At 39.1% G+C, this 11,428-nt stretch overlaps 1 protein-coding gene across 1 annotated transcript; it reads left to right on the top strand.

The window, feature by feature from the left end:
• Nucleotides 1-3,322: 3,322 nt before the first annotated feature.
• Nucleotides 3,323-8,737, top strand: LOC110062828 (putative mitochondrial transporter UCP3). The gene is made up of 3 exons (XM_020769770.2): nt 3,323-3,577; nt 6,234-6,937; nt 7,992-8,737. Exons 1-3 carry the CDS (start codon nt 3,455-3,457, stop codon nt 8,092-8,094), a joined length of 930 nt encoding a protein of 309 aa, XP_020625429.2. The 5' UTR covers nt 3,323-3,454; the 3' UTR covers nt 8,095-8,737.
• Nucleotides 8,738-11,428: the final 2,691 nt, after the last annotated feature.

Raw genomic sequence — 11,428 nt, 5'->3', positions numbered from 1 at the left:
GGAAAATAAGTGACGTCACGAAAACTTTTCGCTGGAAAGACGGTTTTACGCGGGAACTTACGCGGGATCACGTTACCATCTCGCGTTCCGTTACACCGCGTTGATTTATTTCTCTTGTTTCCGTCTTTCCAGGTATAAATGCAATAAATGGATTTTTTTCCCCCTTTTTTTCCAACGGTGGCGGTAGTGGGGTGGGAGGGGGGTACCCTGTCGAGCCAATCTCGCGATTATGGCTCCGAGTATACAACGACCGTCAATCATGTCGTATAGTCTAGTTTCGGGTTGGCCTGTTTGAAATAGTCACAAGGTCTTACAAATTATGCCAATTTGGTGAAGGTGTGTCTAATCAGCGCGGGTTGCGGGTATATAGCGCTGGTCACGGGTAAGCGGCACGGGTCACGCAAAATATAAACGTAAGCAAAAAACCTGAAATAAACGTTTTGATAGACCAATAAAGGATAATGGTAGACCTATCTTCGGTAACATTTATTTTTTAAAACACCTGTTCCTTTGGCCGACTCTCGTGACCCATGTTATGTTATAAATTAAATGACCGGCGTGGTAATTCTGATAAGCAGTTACTTGTTTTTAAGACCAGTAAGTTTAGAGTAACATTCGCACCGAGCACGGACAGAACTGAAGACCATGTCTTGAGTAAAGAATTTGTTTTTTTCGACGGGAGGTTGAAGAAGTTAAAGAGGAGCGAAGGTTTGGTTTCACTGACTACTAGCGTCTATTATCCTCTATTCAGAAGACTTATACTTCTCGCCACAATGGAATGTAACTTATGGATCGGACTAGGTTTCGGCTCCACTATATAGAATACAATATTGAGAGACGCAAAAACATAAATCCTATATCATTACAACCGAAATAATGGATCAATTAACCAGGGCTTCTTCAGGGCTCGGAAGGTTAATCGTCCTCTGTACGTTGGTTTTAAAAGTGTTACAACTTTCTATAAACCACTTTGTTGTCACAAAAATTGAAAAAGTAGATGGATCCGGTTTTTTTTTTTTTTTGTATGATTGACGCTAAGTTGATTAGACCGTTTAGCAATGCCTTCGTGAAAGACGTACCAAACAGGTCTTCTAAGGGGAATAAGAAAAAAAAATAATAAAGTCATTCTTTCACAGGCTGGTTGTCGGTGGCCCTTCTGTCGCAAGGCAATTCGCCGCAATTTTGCTAGACGCATCTTAGAATATTAAACGAAAATCCTTATGCTTATTTGTTCATTTGGCTCAATGAGGGTTTGGACTCAGTGCTGAATTTTACGGCCTGTGCGAGTAGTGACTTTATGGATGACTAGGTTTCAACTATAAACTTTCAGCGAGTTTGTTTCATTGGTGAGCAAAGTGAATTAATTGAAAACTGGAAACTCTCTCGATTGTCAAAGGTAAGGTCATAGAACTATTTTTTACATTAAAATCAATCTGTTATCGACACATGTTGGACAGTTCGAGTACTGCCAAGGCCTGTCAATGCTAAGAGTCACAAAGAGTCTCTCATACCGTGAATTTATTCTTCAAAGTGCCACTACACTACTCGTTTTATTTCGACTATCAATTCAAGTCCTAAGGGTTCCAGCTTAATGCCTTAATTGTAGACACGTTTGGGTTTACTGACCATGGAAACGCGGAGACCTCCTTAGACGAACACACTGACACACCAACGACACTTTGCAGACTTAGGCAAACAAACAACGTTGAACCCGACAAAAAAAACAATGAGAAAGACCATTGCTAACCGAAATCTTACCATAAATAAAAATAGTCGTGGAGGTTTCAACCATGGACAATCGAAACACACCAAGAAAAAAAAAACAAGGACCCAACAAGCAACAAAAGTACCATACAAGGAAAGTTATGTGTGGGCTGACCCTGAGTGTTGCACAGATACGGATGGTCACGAGACTAACACAAGACGAACTAACGTTATCGGGTTTAACTGTTTAGATTAATGATCACGAGGCTAGCTTGAGAGAAACTAAAAATTTTCGGGTTTAACTGTTCGACAAATTACGCCACAGAGTTGCGCCACAATTTGGCAAATTTGGCCCAAACCTAATAGCAACATTAAATGAAATGCCTTTTAGTACTTTTCAGTTATCTGAATTTTAGAGTCGGGGAGTCACTTGCAAGAAAGTAGTCAATTTGCAGTAATAGGGAGTCTACGAAACCACGACGGCAACGGCAACGGGAACGTCACTGAACAAAGGAATCAATGAGCAGAACAATGGCTGTCCACGGGCGTTATAATTCTTGGTACATTTCTTTACCGTTCTCTGCAAGACAGCAACGTGAAATGACCAAATTTTGGGTTGTCTAGAGAACGTGAACCACGACGGCTAATTTTTAAAATTTTTATCTCAAATTTATCGCTGTGTTCCGGATTTAGTTTTGCGGTAGTTTTGACAGTGACAAACAAAGCAAATGACTTTAGAGTATCACGAGATTCGTAGATAAAATATAAATTCATTTTTTAATTGACGTTTTCCTCGGCGTCGCCGTCGTGTTTTCTTAAGTCGAGACGATGCGCTACAGAACACGTCACGCTGTCTTTGTTGTCCACACACACGGTACACGTGTGGCTACAAACAGGTCTCAAAAGTTTGCCGCCGTGCGTGTTGTTACCCTGAGATGAACCCTCTTTCGATTTCCTATAAACATTCGTCACCAGCAGGAACATTGTCGTGTTCCGGTATATCTGTTTCACATTTTGGCATGACACATTCTGGGAAAATTCTATGACAGAGCAATATGGTGTAATAGTTCTTCACGGGACAATGCTAAGAAAATGGAAAAATAAAACGTGGTATGCTTACTATTGTGAAAACCGCTGTAAAATCCAGTCTCGATGACTAAAAATTCCCAAATTGGCAAAGAGCTCTTACAAGATGACGCACTTCCTTTTAATTCACGCCCCCACACACACCCCCTTAAGTAAACAATGAAATTCCGTCTACGAATCATCGACAACCATGACAACAAGCATGGTCGAAGAAAAGAATGGACTTTGACCTTCCAACTTGTTTTTCTGATCCAAATTTATTGAGAATTTTACGTCAAATTAAGCAAGAACAACACGGCTACCCAATCAGTATTGTTTCAAAACTTGTTTGGTCGCAAGCGAAAAAATAAAAATAGAAACAACTGATCCAAAGAACGCCAATCTCGTCACGCCTGATTAATATCTGCGCAAGTCACGTCATAAAATCCTGTTTTTGTGTAGTGTATTAGCAATCCCTAAACCTGAATTGCTCAATTCCAGCTGATGCCATATAAAGGAGACTTGCTATCTCTATCTCTCTTTCTGAGAAATCAAGAGTTTGACCTTGGAAGACCGCCAACGAGAATAAGAGACACACGTGTACTTGATTCTCACCTTCATTCGTTCGCGCGTTCAGGTTCGCGGGTGCCGCCATAGACTCTAGTTTTTCAAAACATCGATAAAGATGCATACCAAACCAGGACAGAGAGAACCGACCGTCTTGGTCAAGTTTGTAAGCGCTGGGTTAGCTGCCTCTGTAGCTGAGGCAGCCACTATTCCGATAGATACTGCGAAAGTTCGACTGCAGGTAAGTACGTTTATAGCATATTATTTTCTTGTGGTCGACCGATAAGGTTTCGATTTCAAAACTACGCTGAGAGAAAGAGCTTCGTTGGTAATTGACCACAGTCTCATTGCGCAAAGTGCGTCATTATATTTTAAATCAGCAATCGAAGCGTCTAAAATACCGACTTAAAAATAGTATTTGACAAACATGAATAAATGGCCGTTGCTTCTTTTGTGTCAGTCTGGTAAAATCTGTAAAGTGTTCTGAACAGCCACCCACATGGATCTACATCAAATTTGAAAGGGTACTCGTCCGCGTATTATAAAATTATTCCAGAATTTTCCACATTTTCCCTAAACAATAGCCTTACAGACTGTATATACAATAACGACATTTGTATCTTCCAACCATAGTAGGAGATGGACCGATTTTCCTTCGTAGCCGGAAACAAAACTTTAGTCAGTTTAGTGTACATGTACGTGTGTGACGTGTCGCACGTAAAGCCAACAATTTCCTTCGTTGTTTTAAATAATGGTAACGGTGTATTATTTGGCTTTTAGTAAGCCCTGTGTGTGCGGTAATATAGCTTGCAAGTGGGCGAAAACGTTTTGCTACAAGAACATGTAACTTCATCAGGGGGAACTGGTTTGACTTTGTAAATGTCAATAGGAGACCTTTAATAAACGTCGAACACACTCTCACAATCTTCGATTATTGGTTTATAAAAAGGTAGTGGAATGAGAAACAGATTACAGAAATTGTATTGAATTGTATTGTTTTAATACAAAATTATACTGTTTTAATACAAAAAAAAAATTTAACCCAAGTTCATGATCACGGGTCTATGACTTATCTGTATTTTCCACGAAAACTGGAAGGACAGACATCGTCCACAAATTAATGTTTTTCAGTTGACTAACTACTGTAAGCCAGTTAGAATTGCATAGAAAGCTGTGTTGTTTTCAGGGAACATGTAATCCCATCCACAGACTCGTACAAGTATTTCTCAATTTACTAAATGTTTTCATTGTTTATGCTTCCATTGTTTACACTTGAATCTCGTAATCTACAAATAAGCTTTTGAATGCTCAGTGCATCCTTTAAGCCCTTAACATGCTTGTTGATTTTTCACATTTTTGATTGCGAGTAAAAATCGTGAAGCAAACTTGGTCACTTCCTTAAATGGGCACATTTTAATCGTAATTTTAAATTTTTAGCAAAGTTAAATTTAAATACACGACCCCACAAGCTTTTAGCTTTAATTATTATCGTGTTTAAATAAAGTTAATCTATCTATCTATCTACTGACTATATGCTTTTTTTTTTTTCTGTTTTTTGAGGTTGATCTCAAATCTTACAATGTTGATCAACCAAATTTGATGGCAAAGCAACCAAAAAGAGTATATTTGATCATTAAAGCCTCACATACATAATGTGCACGGTCAAATACAAAATGTCCAAGAAATTACCTTGAAGTGCTATATTTAGCCATTTTAGGTTTTCGGGCAATTCTTTTCACAGCCTGCAGAACAGGCGGATTAGCGGGCTCTAGCGGGATACACGAGCGCACGCATGAAGCATGAGAATGAGCGTGAAGCGTGAGAACGAGCGCGAAGCATGAGGCGAGAAAAATCTGCCTGTAGTCACACCATTGGTTATGCTCTTCCAAGCATTTGCCTGGCAAACAGTTTTTGCTGATTGGTTGCTTTAAGCCATGTGAGGTCAGACGCGAGAAAAAAAAATGTGAAGGTGAATTAATCAACATGACACGAGTGTGGGACAAAGAAAAATTCTGAGTCCCCGACAGGAATCAAACTCATGACCTCCCAAACACCGGGCGGGCGCTCTATCCACTGAGCTACGAGAACTCATGGAGAGCAAGGTCATTTAACTGAGTTCATTGATTCGGGTGACAGGCCTACACGGACTCCTAGGGCTCATGACAATTCTACATTTGCCATTCCCTTATAAATTCAAGCCTCTGAACCTTTTAGTTTACTCGTCACTTGTTTTTGAAGGGCACTTAATGTTGTGTTATCAGGATGACTTTTTTACAAGTAGAGTAGAGCTTCGCGCTCGTTCGCTGCTTTACGCATGCACTCGAGCCTGCTAGTCCACCTGTTCTGCAGGCTATTCTTTTCATTGGATTTATAGTCAAGAGAAAAAGTTACAAATGAAACAAATTTTAGTAAATGATGCATTTTGCAAGCTTAAGATGTGTAGCCTGGGTTGGTGGAGTTTAGAACAACACACGTATTACATTTCTAAATTAAGGCTAAGGGCACCCACAAAAACTTTAATCTGCCATTTGCTTTTGTTTGAATAGTTACTTACTTTTATGTATATAGTTTCATCACAAACTTGGAAGTTAGCTCCACATTAATGTGAAATTTTCCTTAGGGAGTGAAAGAGTAAATGAAATTTAACAAGAAAGGATAATTAGAATATATGTGGGTTGTTGATCGAGCAAGTTTAATTGGCCAAAGGATTTATTATATGGAAAAAGAACACTATTTTCTTGCGAGACCTAGCGGGTTATCCCGAACAGGCAATATAGCGCCATCTGGCCTACTCTGCAGGTAGTCAGTCACAGTGCACTGGATTCGGTTAACCTTGCCCACTCACAGAGCTAGCTGTTTCATTATCACAGTTATTCAATGTGTAACATTTCTTTCAGATCCAAGGTGAAAATACAGTCATGGCAAATGTACAAAGTGGTGTGGCGACTGCAAATGCCAATGTACGTTACCGTGGAATGATTGGGTCCATGATAACTGTTGCAAAAACTGATGGCTTTCGTTCCCTGTACAAAGGACTTGTGCCAGGAATTCACCGACAACTATGCTTTGCTAGTATTAGGATAGGACTCTATGATTCAGTAAAAAAATTCTATGGTGATGACAACGTCAACAATCCAAAAGTCATAAAGAAGATTCTTGCCAGTTGTACGACAGGAGTCTTTGCTGTATCGCTTGCTCAACCAACGGAAGTAGCTAAAGTGAGGTTTCAAGCCAGTGCCTCAAGATTTGGATCCGACAAGGCTTTAGATGCTTATAAGTCAATTTTTAGAAATGAAGGGATTCGTGGGTTGTGGAAAGGTGCCTTTGCAAATATGGCTCGTCTCTCCACTGTGAATGCCTCAGAGCTGGTTGTGTATGATATGGTGAAAGGGTTTTTTCTAAGAAAGCAACTTATGGAGGATGAGTTCCCTTTGCACTTTGTATCTGCCTTTGGTGCTGGTTTTGCTACCACTGTGATAGCATCACCTGTTGATGTAGTAAAGACACGCTACATGAACTCACCACCAAATACTTATAAGAGTGCTGTTCACTGTGCATACATGCTGTTGAAGCACAATGGGCCTTTTGCTTATTACAAAGGGTAAGTAATGCCAATTACTGTATGTCAATTGCCTTTCAGTTGCTACATGTATTTGAAAAAGGTCAAGTCTGCATACAAGCCAAGTGACCAGACAGACCAGAGCTTATCCCGGTTTCAGTAGCATGAAACGATCAGGAGTATTTCAACTCCCCCTGGATGGGATGCTAGTCCAACGCAGGGTTAACCCCCAGCATTAAATTTGCCAGTACCCATTTATACACCTGGAACAGGTTGTTCAAGTCCCAATTATGCTAACCCAGGATTAGCGAGAATTTTGATTTCAGTGTTGGAACTTTTCACTGAGTTTTTCTGATTATATTGTTTGTTCTTCAGTTGTTTAGTTTGAATAATCTCAAACTACACAAAACATATGCCGGGAGAAACATTTTCATACAAGAAATATTAATACTTTGGTTAACATTTAATCCTGGGTTAGCATCAACCAGCTTTTGAACAATCCAGCCCTGGGGTGAAGAGGGGCACTATGAGAGTTAAGTGTCTTGCCTGAGAACACAATACAGTGTCCCTGGCCAGGGCTTGAAACTGGACTACTTGAACTGGAGACTAGTGCACTAACCATGAGGCCATCGTGCCCCCTGCATGTGAGAATGAGTAACAATTGATTTCTCTAGATAGGGTGTAAACTATTGGCATAATTTTCAAGATATTGAGAATACTGAGTGGAGTTAATTATTTCCACAAGTGTAAGTTTGGTTTGGAGAACAGATCAGAATACACCTCTGGTAGTGCAGTTTCCAAATAGCAATGCTGAATCAATAGTGGCAGTTACATGATAGTACATGGAAAACTTTGGATGTCAGAACTGAAAAGTTCAATCTTCACATGTGAATAGGGGATCTTTGACAAGGTTAATCAGCTTTTCATTATCTAATTCACACTCATAGTAAGATCAGATACATGTATATAAATTGTTGTGTGATTCCGCACTGCAGGTTGAAAAACCATGCAAACAAGAGGTTGTTAAGCAGTTGTGTGTGTTTCATGATGTAAACATACAGATAATTTATCTGACTGGTATCTTTTTGACTTTCAGGTTTACTCCAAACTTCATAAGACTGGGATCTTGGAATATTGTCATGTTCATGTGCTTTGAACAGTTTAAGAGGTTGTTCAGTAAACTCTCTTCGGAACACTAGAAGCATAAATCTTGTTATTTTCAATAAGTTGGCTCAGAAATTTGTTTGCCACAGATCTCTCTAAGGTGTTTAGAAACTGGAATACAAAGAGACATTATTGGCCTAAATGCTTGGGCTCCTGAGAAAGAGGGGTTTATATTAGATATTTTAATATAGTACACATTTTTATTATCTTCCACGTCACTTACTTGAAACTGTGTACATGATCTATATACATTGTATAAGTAAATACATTTTAATTATCTAGTTTTGCAATTTCAAAACATTTTATACTCAGAAGGATATTTCTAGTCTCAATGTGCATCTGGTGGTTAGTGTTTGAATGCGATGACTTTTAAAGTGATGTTTTAAGACTATGAAAAAGTTGCACATCCACTTTGACAACTTTAAGGAAGTGTAAAAAGTAGATGTTTGCTAATTCTAAGTTAAGTATAAAGCTTGGTATTTAATTTAAAGTAATGTTAAGCACAACATTCAACTATAACTGTAAAAAGTTGCACATTCTAGTTTGGCAACATCAAAGAAGTGTATTTACAGTAGATATGTTTGCTATTTTTGCTATTGGTAATTATAAAGCTTGCTATTTGTATTTATTAAATACGCAAATGTTAAATACAATGTTAAAATCATTACCGGTAAACAACTTTAGTTTGTTTCAATTTTTTTTCTTTGTTTGTGTGAGTGAGTGTAGTAGTAATGTGTTGTAAAGTGACATGGCAGGCAGTAGAAGATCGGAAAGCTGAAAACTGGACCACAGGGTTTGTAACTGGTTGAAACCCTAATAGAGATGCAATTCACAGAATGGTGTAGGGTATGTTAGTCAGGGTGTGTGGGAATATTTTTAATGATGCTAGTTGTCAATAATTATAATTGTATTTATTTAGCAATTGTGGAGATTCATAGTGTCCAGATGCAGTGCACATGCATGTGTGTGTGTGCAGTCAATGGTGTTATTGTTAAAATAATTGCTTAAGGCATTAATTTCTAGAATTCTTCAGGGTCAGTTGAAAAGGAAAACTTGTGAGAGAAAAATTCTTGGTGTTACTGTTGTGATAACTGCTGTTTAACAAGCTCCTGGACTCATGTTCACTTAACAGTCAGTATGCTACTGGGGCTGCACACCATGTTCATGGCTGTTTTGTATGTGTGTCTTGAAATTTTTTCACCCCTGAGAGGAACCAATTTTAAAACAACTCATTATCTCCTGTCATATTTTTTCATCTCAATATCCTAAAAGGTACTGCAAAAGCCCCCACTGTGGACCTTTTAAGGCTGAACATCCCAAGAGGTACCAAAACTGCTCTTTTAACCCATAAAAGGTACAATGAGCACCCCCCATACTTTTTATATGGAAATTCCTCCCCCAGAGTCTCAAACTACCTCCATCACACGGCAAAAGCATTAGATCACTCTCAAACAGTTGCACTGTGCTAGAATTTTGACTTGCATGTAACAACCTTTAATGCCACTTCTAAGTTTGGGCAAATCTTTTGTTCTCACAAAGGCTGGCTCTAGCAAACAACATAAGCATTTAATATGTGGGCTTCTTTATAAAGTGAATTCTACAGTTAACAAGCAATTTTTTGTTTATTTGGCTTGCTGGACATTTATTCTGATCCTGCTCACAGACATGACTTAGAAGTGCTAATGCTTTGTTTTCTGAAAAATATAATAAAAATATAGTTCCAGAAAATACAAATATCCCCAACAGAAGGGATTTGAATTTCCTGGGAGATGAGGGTTCTGTAAGACCAAAGAATTTAAAGAAATTTATGAAGCTTGGAATTTCCAGAGGGGTTGGAGGTATTAAAAAAATATCCCTTCGGTTGGGGGTAAATGGATTTTCAGTCTGTAACTGCACATTTTCAATAAGCCAGTGAAAAAAAAAAATAGAGTAATTAAGGTCAAGGTAGGGGTTATCAGCCACAGGCCCTTTTCTTGCCAAGACCTATTATTCTGGATATCACAAAAACTGAATCTAATAATTGTTTTATTATACATTAAATGAAAAGAAAAATGGAAGTCATGTTTTTGCTTCTTCACTGACTCAACGGCAAGCAACACAGAGCACGTGAACTTGACATGATTACCCTTAGAAATCGGATTTTGTTATAAGCAGGCCAGCGGCCCACGGCCCACGGCCCACTGCCCGCGACAGCCCGGCGGCCCGGCGGCCCACGGCCAACACAGCGGTCAAATGTCTGCGCATGTGCGAGCAATGGAGCGACTAAAAGGCGGTCAAAATATTTTCATGACATTGTTCTTTTCGTGAGTCATCGGCATCCTATAAATGACATTTTCCTCGTTATTTATATATTTGTTTATGTTTTAGCTTGTACAACGAGAGCTAACAGAGATAAGAGTTTAAAATTATGCTATTTACCGCTGGACAAAAAACTGTGGAAAATCAGGCGGGGCCACCGGGCCGCCAACACAGCGGTCAAACGTCTGCGCATGTGCGAGCAATCGAGCAACTAAAAGGCGGCCAAAATATTTTCATGACATTGTTCTTTTCGTGGATCATCGGCATCCTATAAATGACATTTTCCTCGTTATTTATATATTTGTTTATGTTTTAACCTGTACAACGAGAGCTAGCAGAAATAAGAGTTAAAAATTGTTCTACCTTCTACTTGTTGCAGGTCTTTCTTTTCCGCGGTATATATTTTCCGTGCTCCTTGAATTTTTTGTCCGCCTCGACTTTGCATTTAGTTCACCAGTTTTTTCCAGGTTTGTAGTTTAGAAAAGATTTTCCCACCTGGTCAAAGACCAGGTACAGGCGGTTTGGGATCGGTATTTTGGCCAGCTATGCCCCCATGGCGATGGACATGAACATCGTTTGTCGTTTCGATTCATCTCGTTCCAGTGCTTCAGACAAATCCTGGATCCGGATGGAATCCCCACAGTCCTTGCCAAAATTTTTCCAGCTCGTCTGAGCGAAGCCGAATCACTGCAGTTGTCTTTTTCTTCTTCCATTTTTCCTTCTTTTACACACCGTTTGTCGTCCGTTTCCGGCGTCACGCATCGTATGATTAATAAAGACAAATAAAAATATACTTAACTAGGCCGTCGGTTCGTAGCATGACACGGGTTTTCAAGACTTTTTTGGTAAAGCTCAAAACAAAATGGTAAATCAACAGAATACCGGTAACTCAATAAACTTTGTGTCTGAAAAGTCTTAAGTTTTCCTTTTACCTACTTTCTTTTCCTTTTACAGATTTCTATGAACTTTTCAATTTTTTTTCGTAAATTTTGCGTGACACCGGTTGTTTCCATTGTTTACCTTTAAATTTTTGCGCGGGAAATTGGAGCGCGGCTGCCAAAAAATGTACCC

This window comes from Orbicella faveolata, unplaced genomic scaffold, assembly GCF_042242905.1.
Source record: "Orbicella faveolata isolate gen_17 unplaced genomic scaffold, um_ofav_v1 contig_1, whole genome shotgun sequence".
NCBI lineage: Eukaryota > Metazoa > Cnidaria > Anthozoa > Scleractinia > Merulinidae > Orbicella > Orbicella faveolata.
Note: the sequence above shows the minus strand (reverse complement) of the source record. Positions and strands in the feature narration are given on the sequence as shown.

What these genes read in the sequence shown, in the direction of transcription:
- LOC110062828 (XM_020769770.2), top strand. Translation starts at nt 3,455, where the DNA reads ATGCATACCAAACCAGGACAGAGAGAACCGACCGTCTTGGTCAAGTTT. An exon ending in CTGCGAAAGTTCGACTGCAG is followed by an intron (nt 3,578 to 6,233) that starts GTAAGTACGTTT and finishes CATTTCTTTCAG; the next exon opens with ATCCAAGGTGAAAATACAGT. An exon ending in CCTTTTGCTTATTACAAAGG is followed by an intron (nt 6,938 to 7,991) that starts GTAAGTAATGCC and finishes TTTGACTTTCAG; the next exon opens with GTTTACTCCAAACTTCATAA.